The sequence below is a fragment of the Rattus norvegicus genome, chromosome Y, assembly GCF_036323735.1.
Source record: "Rattus norvegicus strain BN/NHsdMcwi chromosome Y, GRCr8, whole genome shotgun sequence".
NCBI classification, from domain to species: Eukaryota; Metazoa; Chordata; class Mammalia; order Rodentia; family Muridae; genus Rattus; species Rattus norvegicus.
In genome coordinates, this window is record NC_086040.1 from 604,439 (window position 1) to 625,207 (window position 20,769).

Sequence of the window (20,769 nt, forward strand, 5' to 3'; positions counted from 1 at the left end):
TATTTCCATGATCTGTCCATTGATAAGAGTGGGGTGTTGAAATCTCCCACTATCATTGTGTGGTATACAATGTGTTCTTTGAGTTTTAGTAAGGTTTCTTTTATGACTGAATGTAGGTGCCCTTGCATTTGGAGCATTATTGATATTCAGAATTGGATGAGAATTTATCCTGGTGGATTTTTCTGTTGTTGAGTATGTCCTTCCTTATCTTTTTTTGAAACCTTTTGAGTAAAAGGTCTAGTTCCCTAATTGTTTCTTGATTTGGTCAATAAAGGAGGCCAGGAAATGCTCAGTGGAAAGGACAGGTAGGACTTCTAGGTCCCAGGTGGAAAAGGAAACACAGGGAAAGAGTGGGGGCCTTTTCTGACAGACTTTGGAATGAGTAGGAAGCAATTAGGGAAGATCTCTGGGAACCTAGAACCAACCTCTTCCACGAGGTTGGTGGAGGCTAGCTGATAGGAGCCATTAAGCTTAGGGCAGGAGGAGAGATGGGATTAATAAATTGTTAAGGACACACATTTTCAAGTGGAACGTCCTTCTTTTTTTAATTGGATATATTTTTAATTTACATTTCAAATGCTATTCTTTTATGGTTTCCTGTTCATCAGCCCCTTAACTCCTCCCCCTCCACTTCTATGTGGGCGTTCCCTTCCCCATTCACTCCTCCACCACTCCAACACATTCCCCTGCACTGGGAGTCCAACCTTTGCAGCACCAGGGCTTTCCCTTCCACTGGTGCCCCAACAAGGCTATTCTCTGCTGCAGATGTAGTTGCAGCCCTGGGTCAGTCCAAGTATAGTCTTTGAGTAGTGACTTTGGGAGCTCTGGATGGTTGGTATTGTTGTTCATGTGGGGTTGCAAACCCCTTCAGTTCCTGCAGTCCTTTCTCTAACTCCTCCAATGGGGACCCCATTCTCAGTTCAGTGGTTTGCTACTCGCTTTTGCCTTGGTATTTGTCATGCTCTGGCAGAGCCTCTCAGGAGACAGCCATATTAGGTTCCTGTAAGCATGAACCTCATGGCATCATCAATATTGTCTGGGTTTGGTGGCTGTATGTATATGGGCTGGATCTCTAGATGGAACAGGCTCTGAATGGCCATTCCTTCAGTCTCTGCTCCAAACTTTGTCTCCATATCCCCTCCTATGAATATTTTTGTTTCTCATATTAAGAAGGACTGAAGCATACACACTTTGGTCATCTTTCTTCTTGAGCTTCATGTGGTCTGTGGATTGTATCTTGGGCCACTTATCAGTGAGTGTTTACCATGTGTTGCTTTTTTTTAAAATTGGTTTACCTCAGGATGATATTTTCCAGTTCCTTCTATTTGCCTATGAATTTCATAAAGTCATTGTTTTTGATACCTGAGTAATATTCCATTGTGTAGATGTACCACATTTTCTGTATCCATTCCTCTGTTGAAGGGCATCTGGGTTCTTTCTGTCTTCTGGCTATTATAAATAAGGCTGCTATGAACATAGTGGAGCACGTGTCTTTGTTGTATGTTGGGGCATCTTTTCAGTTTACACCAACGAGAGGTATAGCTGGGTCGTCAAGTAGTACAATGTCCAATTTTCTGAGGAACCTCCAGACTGATATCTAGAGAGGCTGTACCAGTTTAAAATCCCATCAGCAATTGAAGCGCCTACCTCGACCAGCAAGAAAGACGCAACACCGGTAGATTCTTCTCAACAGCCTTTATTGCAGGAACACCTTGATACGAGGGACCCGGGGAAACAAAGGCACTCGCCTTAAATACAAGACAGACAGTGACTGTAAACTTATCCCCTGGGGATTGGTGGAGTATGAGATACCTTATTAGCATGCATATCACTCTGGCCTTGTAAATGCCAAAGGAAGGCCAAAGACACTGCCATAATGGTTGTAATACCACAAATGACCACTAGATGTCAGCGCCGTCTTTAGCCGCTCCCAACAAGCAATGGGGGAATGTTCCCTCTTTGTCCACATCTGGACCAGCATCTGTTGTCACCTGAGTTTTTTTTTTTTTTTTTTTTTTTAATTTGGTTCTTTTTTTCGGAGCTGGGGACCGAACCCAGGGCCTTGCGCTTCCTAGGCAAGCGCTCTACCACTGAGCTAAATCCCCAGCCCCCTGAGTTTTTATCTTAGCCATTCTGACTGGTGTGAGGTGGAATCTCAGGGTTGTTTTGATTTGCATTTCCCTTATGACTAAGGATGTTGAACATTTCTTTAGGTACTTCTCAGCCATTTTATATTCCTCAGCTGAAAATTCTTTGTTTAGCTCTGTACCTCATATTTAAGCGGGTTTATCGATCCTACTGATTTTCTCAAATAACCAGTTCCTGTTTTTTTCTTTTTCTTTTATTCTTTGTATAATCCTTTTTATTTGATTTCAACCCTGAGTTTCATTATTTCCTGCCTTTTACTCCTCTTGACTATATTTGCTTCTTTCTGTTCTAGAGCTTTTAGGTGTGCTGTCAAGCTGCTGATGTATGCTCTCTCCTGTATCTTTCTGTAGGCACTAAGAGCTATGAGTTTTCCTCTTAGCACAGCTTTCATTGTGTCCCATAAGTTTGGGTATGTTGTACCTTCATTTTCATTAAATTCCTTTCACCTTTTGTAGTAGTCCATTTTGCATCATTTTGTATATGGGGAGTGTTACCTGCAGGCTAAGTGTCCACTTAGCTTGCCTATGTAATTTGGTGCTTTGTACATTTTGTTTCTGATTCTTACCCGGTCCTGGAAAACATAGCTTTGTCTGTACTGCTTTTATACAAAAATTTTGTGAATAAAACTGTTTATTCTTTAAAGATAGGTAAAAGAGAAGCAGAATGTGACTTCCTGTGCATGAACTTGTATAAATGCTTATTTTATCAAACGATGTTACAGAGAGAAGAGTTTACAGAACAACTGGGTTTATCATAGTGTGAAGGAGAAGTGAAAAAGACAAACCCATGCACACTGGCACGCACGTGCACACGCAAGCACACACAGTGACAGAAGTCATATATGATGTAGTTTTGTGTGCTGGAGAGAGAGACCCTGATAAACAGATAGATGTGTCTGATCTACAAAGGAGTACTTTGCATGCTAAAGGGGCACAGCCAGTGTTTTTACAGCATTATGTATGTTTTTCAGAGATGAGTACTGACCACTTACAGATAGACAATGGTTTCCATGGTGATGCTGAAAGGACAGGACAGCCAGCCCAGACCTGAGGGCACTGTGTTTTTGCCTGCTCAGAAATGAACTACTGTATCCTAGTCATTAGAATACTCAACCTAAGTGATAATTTACATATGTTCCCCTTGGTGGCTAAAGAACTTTAATATGCATCCAGGCATCCAGTAAAGTCCCTTGACCTTTGCATTGGAATGCCTGCAAGATCCTACTGTCTGGAGTTTAAGAAAAGAATAGAACAATGGGCTGGGAAGAATTAACAGCTGCCTCTGTTCCTGTAACACCTTCTTATCTGTGGGAAAGGGATTGAAATAGTCCTTTATTCCTATCAAACAGGAATGAAAAGAATTTCCTTGCCCAGCTGGATATTTGTAGTGTGTACCCTTCTGATGTTTCCTTTAAAACTCCACCTTCCCCTCTCCCACCTCCCACTTTAGCATGTCAAGCTGTATTGGCTCTAAAGCTGTTTGCTGCCTTTGAGCTGGCAGTACAGATAAATTCATTATGAGTCTAAACCTAGTTTCTTCCATCGATTAAATGCCATAAGAATGCGAGTAGTACGCTGTTAAACAAAAAGTATGTAGTAAGCCCTTCTAAGCATTCTCCTTTCTTACACACTACACATCCTTACACACATTTTGGTCTCCTCCCCCACACCCCCACCAGAAAAAAAAGGGGAGCAGGACCTTTATTACAACCAGAGGGAACTCAGTATCCAAACCAAGTAGGAATCTCAAGCTGTAAATTACAGCAAGGGGAGTGTTGGGATAGGTAGGAGCAGAGCCAGTATCATGAGATTACCTATCACAGGGCTTTGCTGAGGTGCTCCTGCTATGGTGCAGGGTCGGTCACCAGTGATATCAGCGGACAGTAAGTAGGTTAGCTGCTGCTAGTGGAACTGGTGCTGCTGCTGCTGCTGTTTCTGCTGTAGTGGGTATCCAGTGGGGATGTCCACAGGCTGTAAATAAATGCTTTTCTGGTTCTTGGAGGACTGGTGTGCAGCTCTAGCCCAGTCCTGTCCGTATATAATAGTGTGTAGGTTGTTGTCCCATTGCAGCAGGTTGTACAGTTTTGTTGAGGCAACTTCACGCTGCAAAGTATAACTCCTCTGTGGCACTTTAACCCTTCGATGAGGCTGATATTTATAGTTTGGGTATTTCTCTCTGTGTAGGGTCTTCAGTCTCTGCGCCTCCTGGAAAAAGGGCCTTTTTTCAGCTTCTGTAAGGCTTTTCCACTGATATCCCAGCTGCTTGCTGATCTCTGAATTCTGCATGCTGGGATTCTGTTGAGCCAACTTGTGCCTCTCTCCGCGGGACCACACCATAAATGCATTCATGGGGCGCTTGACTTGGCCCTCCATGCTATCTAGACAACTGTCACTGCTCCGAAAGCTGTCCCTTCTCCAGAGATTAATATGTCCTCAGGCTGTAGGGCTGAACACTGAAAGTGAAGATCTGAAATGCTGAATGTAGTGGAAGAATTAGGATTGCAACCAGCAAGTCAGAGATGAGATGAGAGAGACAGAGATAGAGACAGAAACAGAGAGACAGAGACAGACAGAGACAGAAATCAAGATATAAAGTGTAAGGGGTAAAAGCTAGTATCCGAACTGTGTTTGTAACAAAGATTTTAATATTTAAAGTATGTAAGAAAATATTCATCCCTTCTCCCTCAGGACCTCCCACGTCCAGCCCAACTAATCTACTTTGAAGCCACCACACAAACCTACATATTGTCAACCAAAACCCCTGTGGATTGTAAATGTAGAGACTGCACTTTTATTTACTAGTTTTACAACCACATATTTATACCGTGAGAAGGTAACATTGGGTGTTGCACATTTCTAATTTATGAAGTAGAACATCTTTTTTGCATTATTTTGTTTATTATGAAGGCCAAAAGTTTTCATTTGGTTTTCTTCATTTGTGGCTGTTTAAGATTATACACTTTATGTTGCCTATAAAACTGAAAAGGTGTTAAGACAATTACATTTGCATAATTCACATAGATGTGAATATGTCCAGTGTACTTGTCATTCTTAATCTGGTTAATAATAGTGTGAAATATAAGTGATTTTATAGGGGTTTTGATGTTTTGTGGAGTTTTAGAACTCTTCAACCATCTTTTTTACAATGAGAACCAAGTCATTGTTATAGTTCTTACTTCTGTATACTCACACTTTAAATAGATCTGAGAGAGAGAGAGAGAGAGAGAGAGAAATGTTTTCATCTTTAACTGTAAAGTGTACTGCTCAGTTTTTAATCCATTGTAATTATGGATTGTTTAAATGCATTTTTATTTTCTAATTTTCCAATACATTTTCTTTATATTTACTTTTTATGTACATTCCTATTTCTTATCTCTTAAAATTTTTTCATAGTTTATTCTGATCATAATTCTATCCTGCAAGCTATTTTGTTCTTGTTCTCTCTCTCTCTCTCTCTCTCTCTCTCTCTCTCTGTCTCTTTCTCTCTCTTTCTCTCTTTCTGAAACACATACACACACACACACACACACACACACACACACACACACACACACACAGAAAACTAAAACATAGAACCAGAAACCGCAATGGACACACCAAACACCAATAAACGGTGTGCCCAAGCAAAAGATATTGAGACAGCAATTCTAGAGAAATAGCATTCAGTTCATTTTGTGTTAGTCAATTTCTCCAGGGCTTAAGGCCTGCTGTAAAATGTGATTTATATACACAGTAAGACGTCAGTTGGGAAAATTAACTTTTTCTTGGTCTGTGGGCATGAATTATAGATAACTTCTTCCTTAGAATGTTATGCATCCACTTATCTCTCACTGTTGGGATTCACTGGCCCGAGGATGAGTGGACCCTATTTGTGTTGTCACATCTTTGGAATTCATATGTGCATCATTCTTCATGTAGCAGGAAAACACAATCTATCTTTGAGGTTCTTAGAATCTTTCTACATTCTCTTCCAATAGCTTCCTAAGCACCATGGGAAGTATTTTGAGGAAGGTAAAGACCTTTGACTCTCAAATTGCTTTTTGTACATTGTTTAGATATAGTTCTCAGTTTTTGTTCCTATTTAGTAAAAGAGGATTTTTACCATGAGGTGAGTTGGATTTGTCAAAGGCTTTGTAATACATCTCATGAGATGATCATGTGGTTTTGTCTTTCAGATTGTTGATGTGGGGTGTTAAGTTTATTGATTTACATGTGTTGTACTATTCCTACATCTCTGTCATGAAGTGAACTTGATCATGTATAATCTTTCTGATGTTTTGTTGAATTTGGTTTACAAGTATTTTATTATTTTGCTCATAGTACTATTTGATTTATTTCATTGGTGAATGTCTTTTTGAAGTTTTTGTATTAGGGTAATGGTGGCTTCATAAAAATATGAAGGTTTTAAAAGGTTTTTAAAGGTAATTTGAGGTATATTTGTGTTGGTTATCATTTAAGGTCTGGTAGACTTCTGGGCTGACTACTCAGCTTTTTTTTGTTGGGAGATTTAATTACTCCTTTTTTTCACTAGGGTTATTTGTGTCTTGTAAGTTGCTTTCTTGATCATACTTTAACAGGCTGTTACTATATCAAAAAATTCATACATTTCTTTTAGATTTTTGTATTTGATGAAATAAAGATTTTAAAGCATGTCATCATGGTTCTCTGTGTTTCCTTGGGTATCTAGGGTGGTGTCCTCATTTTCATCCCTAATTTTGGATCTTCTGTCTCCATCTCTTAATAATTTGACAAAGTATTGATAATCTGGTTGATTTTCTCGAAAAGAATAACTTTTATTTCACTGATTTTTAAAATAGTCTCTCTTGTTATTTCTATCTCATTGACTGCAGTCTTTGATTTATTTTTACTCTCTAGAGTTTTGGGGTATTATTGCAATAGGAGATCTTCAATTTATTATGTTGGCATTTAGTGCTGTGAATTTGCCTCTTAGAACTACCTTCATTCTGTCCCATGGATTTGGTTATATTCTCTTTCTATTTTCATTCATTAGTGATTGGTTTAGTTTCCATTAGTTTCTAAGGTTTCCGTGTTTTCTGTTTTTCATATCCTACTTTAATCTGTGGTGATCTGATTGTATACAGAACATTACTTTAGTTTTCACTTACTTTGTACCCAAGAATACTTTCACTGGTTGAGAAAGCTCTATGTACTTCTGGGAAGAAAGAATGTTCTTCTGTGTCAGGTTCACTTGATTTATGACATTATTTAGCTCTATTTAGTTTGTTGTTTTGTTTTTTGTTTTTGTTTTTGTTTTTCCATCTGAATGATGTATTCATTGGTCAGAGTGGGGTATTGAAGTCTCCCACTATCACCATGTAAGGGCCAGTATATGATTTTAGCAGTAGTATTGATTCTTTTATGGATGTGGATGTCCTTGTGTTTCCTGAATAAATGTTTAGAGTTTTAGTACCCTCTTGCTGGATATTTTTTCTGTGGATGAATATGTATGAAGTCTGTTTTGTCATATATTAAATTGGTTATACCTGCTTGCTTTTTGTGTGTGTTTCATGGAAATTTTTATTTCTGATCTCTTACTCTGATTTTATGTCTGTCTTTGGTGAGGTGTGTTTCTTGGATGCATCAAAAATATGGATCTGGTTTTCTAACTTGCTCTCTTTTTTTAGTCTGTGTCTAAAGGAACTGAAAAATTTAAATCATTGATATTGATAATTATCAATGAATAGAGTTTAATAATTTCTGGGGTTTTGTTAAGGTTCCCCCCGCCCCGGATTTGTTCTGAGATGATTTATTCCTTTTGACCTTTTTGATGTTAACATCTTCCAACTGAAGTTCTCCTTCATGTATCCTATGCAGAGTTAGCTTGGTAGATAGGAATAGGTAGGATAGGAGTTAAAGTTAGTTTTATTGTTGAATGGTTTCTTTCACCATCTGTTGTCATTGATAGTTTTGCTAGACTTTGGGTTCTTCTATTCCCTTGCTTTTAGATTTTCCATTGAGAAATCCAGGGTCATTGTTATTATTATTTATTGTTATAGTTGTTATTGTTATTATTTATTGAGTTATATTTACTTTACATACTGATTGCAGCTTTTCTTTCCTTCTCTCCTCCTAGTACCTCCTTCTCACCTTCCTCATTACCCATCCATTCCTCCTTCCCTTCTCAGAAAAGGGAAGACCTCCCGTGGGTATGAGCCAGCCAGGGCATATTAAGTTGTGGTAGGACTAAATAGATCTTCCTTTTCCTATTGTGGTTAGCCAAAGCAGCTCAGGTAGGGGAAAGGGATCCAAAAGCAGACAGCCCCTGCTACTGCCATTAGAGTTCTAACATAAATACCAACATGTACAAGTGTTACATATATGTTGGGGGCCTAGGTCCATCCCATCATGCTGTCTGGATGGCAGTTCAGTTACTATGAGCTCATACGGGACCATAGTGGTTAGTTGATTCTATATGTTTTCTTATGATATCCTTCTGGCTCTATCAATCCTTGCTCCACCTCTTCTACAGGATTTCCTCAAGTTCCACTTAATATTTTGTTGTGGGTCTCTACATTAGTTTCTGTTGCCTGTAATTTTAAAAAACATGCTATGCTACTACTGCCTTTGCCTGGGAGTTGCAGCCATGCTCTGTGTCCTTCCGTTGCCCTTTGTTCTTCATGGAACAAAGTTTTATTACTTTAGAATTTGCCTGCTAGCAGCACAATTGCTGGACTCAAATAATTACTGCTGACCTCCTTGGCCAACTGCCACTAGTGGTGGCTGCTGGTTTTAGCTGCTCCAAGATCTTACATAATTGTTGCATGCTTCCCATTCCAAAGAATGACCAAAAAAAGCCCCTTCTCTTTCCATGTGTCTTCCTTTTCCCCCTGGGACCTGGAAGTCCCACTTGTCCCAAGCAATTGACTCCCAGCCTCCTTTATTGACCGAATCAAGAAATAATTAGGGAACCAGAACTTAGCATCAGCATCTCTCCCTACAACTCACCTTTTCTGTCAAAAACAAAAACGAACAAACAAAACCCTCTTTTTCCAGATATAAATTGAACAAAACCATAACAGTTAAGTAAATTACACAGTAGGAGGTACAAATGACATCCAATCCTTCAATTTGTCAATTAGACAAAGTACTCTACCAATTCCTAACCGAAAGATTTATGATTCTATCCTAAATTATGTTTAGATATTTAATCCAGGATTGCCACCTGAAAACCAGTTCATGTCTCTCTCAATGTTAAATAACTTGAGTTTGATATTGACACTAAAACTAGTCCTTAACCCCTTCAGAAATCTGAGTATGACTTAAGTATTGCCTGAAAATAGAGCAAGCACAAAACATAGTTTGCACAACAATCACTTTGTAGAGACAGTTGACTTTCAGGACAGGCTCTCCCTCCCATACTCCATCCCCCAATTTTTCAAAACCTAGGAGCATCTGTCTTCAGCCTTCTGGCCAAGGATCATTTTTCTGACAGACTTATAAAGCAGAATTATTTGAACCATTGACAGCATCTGCTGTCACCTGAGTTTTTTTGTTTTTTTTTTTTTTGTTGTTGTTGTTGTTTTCTTTTTTCTTTTTTCTTTTTTTTTTTTTTTTTTTTTTGGAGCTGGGGATCGAACCCAGGGCCTTGCGCTTGCTAGGCAAGTGCTCTACCGCTGAGCTAAATCCCCAACCCCGTCACCTGAGTTTTTTATCTTAGCCATTCTGACTGGTGTGAGGTGGAATCTCAGGATTGTTTTGACTTGCATTTCCCTGATGACTAAAGATGTTGAACATTTCTTTTGGTTCTTCTCAGCCATTTGATATGGCCATTTGATATTCATAGCCTCAGCTATGAATTCTTTGTTTAGCTCTGTGCCCCATTTTTTTCTTTTTTCTTTTTGTCGGAGCTGGGGACCGAACCCAGGGCCTTGGGCTTGCTAGGCAAGCGCTCTACCACTGAGCTAAATCCCCAACCCCTCTGTACCCCATTCTTAATAGGGTTATTTGGCTCTCTGGAGTCTAACTTCTTCTGTGCTTTGTATATTTTGCATATTAGCCCTTTATAGGATATAGGGATTGGTGAAGATCTTTTCCCAATCTGTTGGTTGCCCTTTTGTCCTAATGACAGTGTCCTTTGCCTTACAGAAGCTTTACAGTTTTATGAGGTCCAATTTGTCAGTTCTTGATCTTGATCTTAGGTGTTTTGTTCAGGAAATTTTTCCTACTGCCCATGTGTTCGAGACTTTTTCTTCTATTAGTTTGAGTGTATCTGGTTAGATGTGGAGGTCCTTGATCCACTTGGACTCAAGCTTTGCACAGGGTGATAAGAATGGATCAATTAGCATTCCTCTACATGTTGACCTCCCGTTGAACCAGCACCATTTGTTGAAAATTCTATCTTTTTTCCACTGTATGATTGTCAAAGATCAAGTGACCATAGGTGTGTGGGTTCATTTCTGGGTCTTCATTTCTATTCCACTGATCTATCTGTCTGTCTCTGTACCAGTAACATACAGTTTTTGTCACTATTGCTCTGTAATACTGCTTGAGGTCAGGGATGGTGCTTCTCTAAGAAGTTCTTTTATTGTTGAGGATAGTTTTTGGTTTTTGTTATTCCAAATGAATTTGCAAATTGCTCTTTCTAACTCTATAAAGAATTGAATAAGAATTTTGATGGGAATTGCATTGAAACTGTAGATTGCATTTGGCAAAATGGCCATTTTTACTATATTAATCCTGCTAATCCATGAGCGTGGGAGGTCTTTTCATCTTCTGAGATCAACTTCAATTTCTTTCTTCAGAGAATTGAAGTTCTTGTCATACAGCTCTTTCACTTGCTTCGTTAGTCACACCAAGATATTTTATATTATTTGTGATTGTTGTGAAGGGTGTCATTTTCCTAATTTCTTTCTCAGTCAGGTGGGAGGTCTTTGAGACCAGCTCTTCTGCTAGTAGGCAAATTGCAAGTAGTAAAGCTGTCTGAGTGTTTTTCATCCTTGGAGTAGAGTTAGGTATAGAGAGATGCTGAGTCAATTCTGGCAGCTTAACTCAGCCAAGTGGAGGAACAAAAGGGAACCTGGAGGGGTCAGAGCACTGGCAAGAGCTCCAGGGTCATAGCTCCTGAGAAAGGCAGTATCATGATTTAAAACTACCCACAACAAGTTTCCATTGGTTACCGGGCAAAGCCTCTTTGGCAACAGTTATGCTTGGCTCCATTCTGCAAGAATAGTAGGATATCATCTTTTTTTTTTCTTTATTTTATTAACTTGAGTATTTCTTATTTACATTTCGAATGTTACTCCCTTTCCTGGTTTCCGGGCAAACATCCCCCTAATCCCTCCAACTCCCCTTCTATATGGGTGTTCCCATCCCCATCCTCCCCCCATTGCCGCCCTCCCCCCAACAATCATGTTCACTGGGGGTTCAGTCTTAGCAGGACCCAGGGCTTCCCCTTCCACTGGTGCTCTTACTAGGATATTCATTGCTACCTATGAGGTCAGAGTCCAGGGTCAGTCCATGTATAGTCTTTGGGTAGTGGCTTAGTCCCTGGAAGCTCTGGTTGCTTGGCATTGTTGTACATATGGGGTCTCGAGCCCCTTCGAGCTCTTCCAGTCCTTTCTCTGTTTCCTTCAACCGGGGTCCCATTCTCAGTTCAGTGGTTTGCTGCTGGCATTCGCCTCTGTATTTGCTGTACTCTGGCTGTGTCTCTCAGGAGAGATCTACATCCCGCTCCTGTCGGTCTGCACTTCTTTGCTTCATCCATCTTGTCTAATTGGGTGGCTGTATATGTATGGGCCACATGTGGGGCAGGCTCTGAATGGGTGTTCCTTCAGTCTCTGTTTTAATCTTTGCCTCTCTCTTCCCTGCCAAGGGTATTCTTGTTCCCCTTTTAAATAAGGAGTGAAGCATTCACATTTTGATCATCAGTCTTGAGTTTCCTGTGTTCTATGCATCTAGGGTAATTCGAGCATTTGGGCTAACGGCCACTTATCAATGAGTGCATACCATGTGTGTTTTTCTGTGATTGGGTTACCTCACTCAGGATGATATTTTCCAGTTCCAACCATTTGCCTATGAATTTCATAAAGTCATTGTTTTTGATAGCTGAGTAATATTCCATTGTGTAGATGTACCACATTTTCTGTATCCATTCCTCTGTTGAAGGGCATCTGGGTTCTTTCCAGCTTCTGGCTATTATAAATAAGACTGCTATGAACATAGTGCAGCATGTGTCTTTGTTGTATGTTGGGGAATCTTTTGAGTATATCCCCGAGAGAGGCATAGCTGGATCCTTGGGTAGTTCAATGTCCAATTTTCTGAGGAACCCCCAGACTGATTTCCAGAATGGTTGTACCAGTCTGCAATCCCACCAACAATGGAGGAGTGTTCCTCTTTCTCCACATCCTCGCCAGCATTTGCTGTCACCTGAGTTTTTGATCTTAGCCATTCTCACTGGTGAGAGGGGAAATCTCAGGGTTGTTTTGATTTGCATTTCCCTGATGACTAAAGATGTTGAACATTTCTTTAGGTGTTTCTCAGCCATTCAGCATTCCTCAGCTGTGAATTCTTTGTTTAGCTCTGAACCCCATTTCTTAATAGGGTCATTTGTCTCCCTGCGGTCTAACTTCGTGAGTTCTTTGTATATTTTGGATATGAGCCCTCTATCTGTTGTAAGATTGATAAAGATCTTTTCCCAATCTGTTGGTTGCCGTTTTGTCCTAACCACCGTGTCCTTTGCCTTACAGAAGCTTTGCAGTTTTATGAGATCCCATTTGTCGATTCTTAATCTTAGAGCATAAGCCATTGGTGTTTTGTTCATGAAATTTTTCCCCAGTGCCCATGTGTTTGAGATGCTTCCCCACTTTTTCTTCTATTAGTTTGAGTGTATCTAGTTTGATGTGGAGGTCCTTGATCCACTTGGACTTAAGCTTTGTACAGGGTGATAAGCATGGATCGATCTGCATTCTTCTACATGTTGACCTCCAGTTGAACCAGCACCATTTGCTGAAAATGCTATCTTTTTTCCATTGGATGGTTTTGGCTCCTAGGTCAAAAATCAAGTGCCCTTAGGTGTGTGGGTTCATTTCTGGGTCTTCAATTCTAGTCCATTGGTCTATGTGTCTGTCTCTGTACAAATAGCATGCAGTTTTTATCACTATTGTTCTGTAATACTGCCTGAGTTCAGGGATAGTGATTCCCCCTGAAGTCCTTTTATTGTTGAGGATAGTTTTAGCTATCCTGGGTTTTTTGTTATTCCAAATGAATTTGCAAATTGTTCTGTCTAACTCTTTGAAGAATTGGATTGGTATTTTGATTTTGATTGCATTGAATCTGTAGATTCATTGCTTTTGGTAAAATGGACATTTTTACTATATTAATCCTGCCGATCCATGAGCATGGGAGATCTTTCCATCTTCTGAGGTCTTCTTCAATTTCTTTCTTCAGAGTCTTGAAGTTCTTTTTTTTTTAAGATTTATTTATTTTTTGTATACAATTACACACACAGATCCCATTACAGATGGTTGTGAGCCATCATGTGGTTGCTGGGATTTGAACTCAGGACCTCTGGAAGAACAGTCAGTGCTCTTAACCGCTGAGCCATCTCTCCAGCCCCCTTTGAAGTTCTTATTGAACAGATCTTTTACTTGGTTGGTTAAAGTCACACCAAGGTACTTTATATTATTTGGCACTATTATGAAGGGTGTCGTTTCCCTAATTTCTTTCTCGGCTTGTTTCTCTTTTGTGTAGAGAAAAGCTACTGATTTATTTAAGTTAATTTTATACCCAGCCACTTTGCTGAAGTTGTTTATCTGTAGTTCTCTGGTGGAACTTTTGGGATCACTTAAATATACTATCATATCATCTGCCAATAGTGATATTTTGACTTCTTCTTTTCCAATCTGTATCCCCTTGATCTCCTTTTGTTTTCTGATTGTTCTGGCTAGAACATCAAGAACTATATTGAATAAGTAGGGAGAGAGTGGAGGCAAGCTACACCCTCGAAAAAGCAAGAAACTAATCGTCTTGACAACAAAACAAAGAGAAGAAAAGCACACAAACATAACCTCACATCCAAATATGAATATAACAGGAAGCAATAATCACCATTCCTTAATATCTCTCAACATCAATGGTCTCAACTCCCCAATAAAAAGACATAGATTAACAAACTGGATACGCAATGAGGACCCCACATTCTGCTGCCTACAGGAAACACACCTCAGAGACAAAGACATACACTACCTCAGTGAAAGGCTGGAAAACAACTTTCCAAGCAAATGGTCGGAAGGAGCAAGCTGGAGTAGCCATTCTAATATCAAATAAAATCAATGCTCCAAATACCAGGGCACCTGCATACATAAAAGAAACCTTACTAAAGCTCAAAGCACACATTGCACCTCACACAATAATAGTAGGAGATTTCAACAGGCCACTCTCATCAATGGACAGGTCATGGAAACAGAAATTATCAGAGATGTCGACAGACTAAGAGAAGTCATGAACCTTCAAATGGACTTAACAGATATTTATAGAACATTCTATCCTAAAGCAAAATGATATACATTTTTCTCAGTTCCTCATGGTACTTTCTCCAAAATTGACCATATAATTGGCCAAAAACACGGGCCTCAACAGACACAGAAAGATAGAAATAATCCCATGCCTGCTATCAGACCACCACGGCCTAAAGCTGGTTTTCAATGACAATAAGGGAAGAACGCCCACATATCCATGGAAGCTGAACAATGCTCTACTCAATGATAACTTTGTCAAGTTAAAAATAAAGGAAAAAAATTAAAGACTTCTTAGAATTTAATGCCAAACTTATGGGACACAATGAAAGCTGTGCTAAGAGGAAAACTCATAGCTCTGAGTGCCTGCAGAAAGAAACAGGAAAGAGCATATGTCACCAGCTTGACAGCACACCTCAAAGCTCTAGAATAAAAAGAAGCAAATACACCCAGGAGGAGTAGAAGGCAGGAAATAATCAAACTCAGAGCTGAAATCAACCAAGTAGAAACAAAAAGGGCTGTACAAAGAATCAACAGAACCAACAAGATAAATCAACAAGAAAATCAACAAGATAAATAAACTCTTAGCCAGACTAATAAGAGGACACAGAGAGTGTGTCCAAATTAACAAAATCAGAAATGAAAAGGGAGACATAACTACAGATTTGGAGGAAATTCAAAAAATCATCAGATCTTACTATAAAAACCTATATTCAACAAAATTTGAAAATCTTCAGGAAATAGACAATTTCCTAGACAGATACCAGGTATCGAAGTTAAATCAGGAACAGATAAACCAGTTAAACAACCCCATAACTCCTAAGGAAATAGAAGCAGTCATTAAAGGTCTCCCAACCAAAAAGAGCCCAGGTCCAACGGGTTAAGTGCAGAATTTTATCAAACCTTCATAGAAGACCTCATACCAATATTATCCAAACTATTCCACAAAATTGAAACAGATGGATCACTACCGAATTCCTTCTATGAAGCCACAATTACTCTTATACCTAAACCACACAGAGGCACAACAAAGAAAGAGAACTTCAGACCAATTTCCCTTATGAATATCGACGCAAAAATACTCAATAAAATTCTGGCAAACCGAATCCAAGAGCACATCAAAACAATCATCCACCATGACCAAGTAGGCTTCATCCCAGGCATGCAGGGATGGTTTAATATACGGAAAACCATCAACGTGATCCATTATATAAACAAACTGAAAGAACAGAACCACATGATCATTTCATTAGACGCTGAGAAAGCATTTGACAAAATTCAACACCCCTTCATGATAAAAGTCCATTTCTAGTTTCAGGAATAGGCTCCCTCTTGTGGCTTAAGTCTTAGATTGGACCAATTATTGGTTGGTCCTTTCCTTAATTGCTGCTCCATCTTTTATTCCTGTTCATCTTATATTTATGTTGACTTTAAATTCAGTTAGAATATCTTACACAAAAAAGGCAAAAGGCAAATGAGACAAATAGTTTAATATTAACAATTAAAAAGAGTTCTTACTGGGCCATATAAACTTGTTCATTTACATTATGATTTTTAAAATAATTATATTTTTGTTTTGTAGAAAAGAAAAATTATACTCAGAAGTCATACATACACCTCCTAAGCAACTACAAATTATGGGGTGCATTATATTCTAAGAACATACTTATTTTTTCTTTGTAGATCTGGATCATTTTACCTTTCTTAGTCCAATCTTACTCCCTACCTATAAAGTAACTTTGTGACTCCACAGGAGTATGCTGCCAGTGGTTGGAATCTCAATGTGATGCCAGTTCTGGATCAGTCTGTTCTCTGCCACATCAATGCAGACATCTCAGGCATGAAAGTGCCTTGGTTATATGTGGGCATGGTGTTTTCAGCATTTTGTTGGCATATTGAGGATCACTGGAGTTACTCCATTAACTACCTGCACTGGTGAGTAAGACACAATATTTTGAATATATGAAGATACCTTCTATATACAATAATGCATCTAAACTTTGTATCTCTTCTCTCTGGCAGGGGTGAACCAAAGACCTGGTATGGAGTACCTTCTCTAGCAGCAGAACACTTGGAGGATGTTATGAAGACACTTACACCCGAGTTGTTTGACAGCCAGCCTGACCTCCTACACCAACTTGTCACTTTGATGAATCCCAACACTCTCATGTCACATGGAGTGCCAGTGAGTACCTGGAAATGAGGCTCGAGGGGAAAATGTTCCTTTTTCAGAACACACACACACACACACACACACACACACACACACACACACACACACAGAGGAATTGTCATTCTGGGTATTGGCAGACCATCACATATGTAGCTTTCTTACAATGCTTCTTTCAAATAGAGAAATAAAAAAGAGAAATAGGATTGTGTAACAGCATAAAACAATCTTAAAAACCTTGTCTAGAGCCAGGCTTGTATTAACATTGCCGAGCATAAATTCTTTTATTATTATTATTTTTTTTATTTTTACACTCCAGTATTTATTCCTCTCCCAGTCTACCCTCCAACCACTTTACATCCCATACATCCTTTCTGTCCCTCCTTTCCTCCCACTCCCGAAGACCCTCATCCCAACTTCCATCCCCACAAGGATGTCCCCACCCTACCCCACCAGACCTCTAAACTTGCTGGGGCCTCCAGTCTCTTGAGGGTTAGGTGCCTCTTCTCCGTCTGAACCCAGGCCCACAAGTCCTCTGCTGTATACGTGTTGGAGACCTCATGAAAGCTGGTGTATGCTGCCTGGTTGGTGATCCAGTGTCTAAGACATCACAGGGGTCCAGGTTAATTGAGACTGCTGGTCCTCCTACATGGTGGCCCTCCTCCTCAGCTTCCTCCAGCTTTTCCCTAATTCAGCCAGAGGGGTCAGCAGCTTCTGTTCATTGGTTGGGTGCACATATCTGTATCTGACTCTTTCAGCTGCTTGTTGAGTACTTTGGAGAGCAGTCATGGTAGGTCTCTTTTTGTGAATGCCCCATAGCTTCAGTAATGGTGTCACGTCTTGGGGCCTCCCCTTGACGTGGATCCCACTTTGGGATCCTGTCACTGAACCTCCTTTCCCTCAGGCTCTTCTCCATTTCCATCCCTGCATTTCTTTCAGACAGGAAGTATTATGGGTCAGAACTTTGGCTGTGGGATGGCAACCCCATCCCCTCACTTGATGACCCGTCTTTCTGATGGAGGTAGGTTCCAAAAGTTCCCTCTCCCCACTGTACAATCTTTCATCTAGGATACACCCTTTGAGTTCTGAAAGTTTCTCACTTTCCCAGGTCTCTGATATATTCTAGAGGATCTTCCCAAACTTCTTCCTCCCAAGATTGCCTGTTTCCATTCTTTCTGCTGGCCCTCAGGGCCTCAGTTCTTATCCCCCACATAATACCAAATCATGTTCCCGTCTCCCCCAGCCCCATTCCCTTCCCACTCCTGTTTCTCCCTCCCTCCTTCCTCCCTTGTGGTTGCTTTCGTCTCCCTCCCAAGTGGGATCAAGGCCTCCTCACTTGGGCCCTTCAAATTGTTGACTCTTTTGAGTTCTGTGGAATGTGTCTTGGGTATTCTGTACTTTTTTTTCTGGCTAATATCCACTTATTAGTGAGAACATACTGTGCATGTCCTTTTTTGATTTGAGTTAGCTTACTTAGAATGATATTTTCTAGTTGCCTGCAAAACTGAGGATATCCATGTTCTTAATAGCCCATTTATAAATGAACCACATTTTCTGTAACCATTCTGTTGTGGGTCACCTGGGTTGTTTCCAGCTTCTGCCTATCACAAACAAGGCTGCTATGAACATAGTGGAAGATGTGCCCCTGTTGCATGGTCTGGCATCTTTGGTGTATATTCCCAAGAGTGGTATTTCTGGGTCTATAGGTAGGTCTATTTTCAATTTTCTGGGGAAACTCTTAAAATGATTTCCAGAGTGGTTGTACCAATTTGCAATGCTACCAGCAATGGAGGAGTGTTCCTCTTTCTCCACATCCTCACTAACATGTGTTGTCACGTGACATTCTGACTGCTGTGAAGTAAAATCTCAGGGTCATTTGATTTGAATTTCCCTGAGAACTAAGGACTTTGAACATTTCTTTAAGTCTTTCTCAGGTATATAATATTCTTCTCTTTGTAACTAACTGTTTAGTTCTACACCCAAGTTTTTTTTTCTCCCTCTTTATTAAATTAGGTATTTCTTATTTACATTTCAATTGTTATTACCTTTCCCAGTTTCCAGGCCAACATCCCCCTAGCCCCTCCCCTTCCCCTTCGATATGGGTGTTCCCCTCCCCACTCTCCCCCCATTACCACCCTCCCCCCAACAATCACGTTTACTGGTGGGTTCAGTCTTAGCAGGATAGGGCTTCCCCTTCCACTGGTGACTTACTAGGCGATTCATTGCTACCTATGAGGTTGGAGCCCAGGGTCAGTCCATGTATAGTCTTTTGGTAGTGGCTTAGTCCCTGGAAGCTCTGGTTGCTTGGCATTGTTGTTCATATGGGGTCTCGAGCCCCTTCAAGCTCTTCCAGTTCTTTCTCTGATTCCTACAACGGGGGTCCCATTCTCAGTTCAGTGGTTTGCTGCTGGCATTCGCCTCTGTATTTGCTGTATTCTGGCTGTGTCTCTCAGGAGAGATCTACATCCGACTCCTGTCGGCCTGCACTTTTCTTCATCCATCTTGTCTAGTTTGGTGGCTGTATATGTATGGGCCACATGTGGGGCAGGCTCTGAATGGGTGTTCCTTCTGTGTCTGTTTTAATCTTTGCCTCTCTCTTCCCTGCCAAGGGTATTCTTGTTCCCCTTTTACATAAGGAGTGAAGCATTCATATTTTGGTCATCCTTCTTGAGTTTCACGTGTTCTGTGCATCTAGGGTAATTCAAGCATTTGGGCTAACGGCCACTTATCAATGAGTGCATACCATGTGTGTTTTTCTGTGATTGGGTTACCTCACTCAGGATGATATTTTCCAGTTCCAACCATTTGCCTATGAATTTCATAAAGTCATTGTTTTTGATAGCTGAGTAATATTCCATTGTGTAGATGTACCACATTTTCTATATCCATTCCTCTGTTGAAGGGCATCTGGGTTCTTTCCAGCTTCTGGCTATTATAAATAAGACTGCTATGAACATAGTGGAGCACGTGTCTTTGTTATATGTTGGGGCATCTTTTGAGTATATGCCCAAGAGAGGTATAGCTGAGTCCTCAGGTAGTTCAATGTCCAATTTTCTGAGGAACCTCCAGACTGATTTCCAGAATGGTTGTACCAGTCTGCAATCCCACCAACAATGGAGGAGTGTTCCTCTTTCTCCACATCCTCGCCAGCATCTGCTGTCACCTGAGTTTTTGATCTTAGCTATTCTGACTGGTGTGAGGTGGAATCTCAGGGTTGTTTTGATTTGCATTTCCCTTATGACTAAAGATGTTGAACATTTCTTTAGGTGTTTCTCAGCCATTCGGCATTCCTCAGCTGTGAATTCTTTGTTTAGCTCGGAACCCCATTTCTTAATAGGGTCATTTGTCTCCCTGCGGTCTAACTTCGTGAGTTCTTTGTATATTTTGGATATGAGCCCTCTCTCTGTTGTAGAATTGGTAAAGATCTTTTCCCAATTTGTTGGTTGTCATTTTGTACTAAAACAGTGTCCTTTGCCTTACAGAAGCTTTGTAGTTTAATGAGAACCCATTTGTCGATTCTTAATCTTAGAGCATAAGCCATTGGCGTTTTGTTCAGGAAGTTTTCTCCAGTGCCCATGTGTTCAAGATGCTTCCCCACTTTTTTTCTATTAGTTTGAGTGTATCTGGTTTGATGTGGAGGTCCTTGATCCACTTGGACTTAAGCTTTGTACAGGGTGATAAGCATGGATTGATCTGCATTCTTGCTGACCTCCAGTTGAACCAGCATCATTTGCTGAAAATGCTATCTTTTTTCCATTGGATGGTTTTTGCTCCTTTGTCAAAAATAATGTGACCATAGGTGTAAGGGTTCATTTCTGGGTCAATTTTATTCAACTGGTCTCTGTGCCTGTCTTTGTACCAATACCAGTTTTTATCACTATTGTTCTGTAATACTGCTTGAGTTCAGGAATACCGATTCCCCCTGAAGTCCTTTTATTGTTGAGGATAGTTATTTCATATTCCAGATGAATTTGGAAAT

General features: G+C 40.1%; 2 protein-coding genes across 5 annotated transcripts in view; one reads left to right on the top strand and one right to left on the bottom strand.

The window, feature by feature from the left end:
* The window catches only part of Kdm5d (lysine demethylase 5D), a 96,122-nt gene that overhangs the window by 52,818 nt on the left and 22,535 nt on the right, over positions 1-20,769 (top strand). For all 4 annotated transcript variants that reach the window (XM_063280592.1, XM_063280593.1, XM_008773689.4 and 1 more), the window contains 2 exons: positions 16,374-16,555; positions 16,643-16,805. In XM_063280592.1, the coding sequence (XP_063136662.1) occupies positions 16,374-16,555; positions 16,643-16,805 (345 nt within the window). The remainder of the gene's footprint in view (positions 1-16,373; positions 16,556-16,642; positions 16,806-20,769) is intronic.
* Sry2 (sex-determining region Y protein 2) lies at positions 4,050-4,520 on the bottom strand. The gene has a single exon (NM_001409365.2). The coding sequence runs from the start codon at positions 4,518-4,520 to the stop codon at positions 4,050-4,052; it is 471 nt and encodes a 156-aa protein (NP_001396294.1).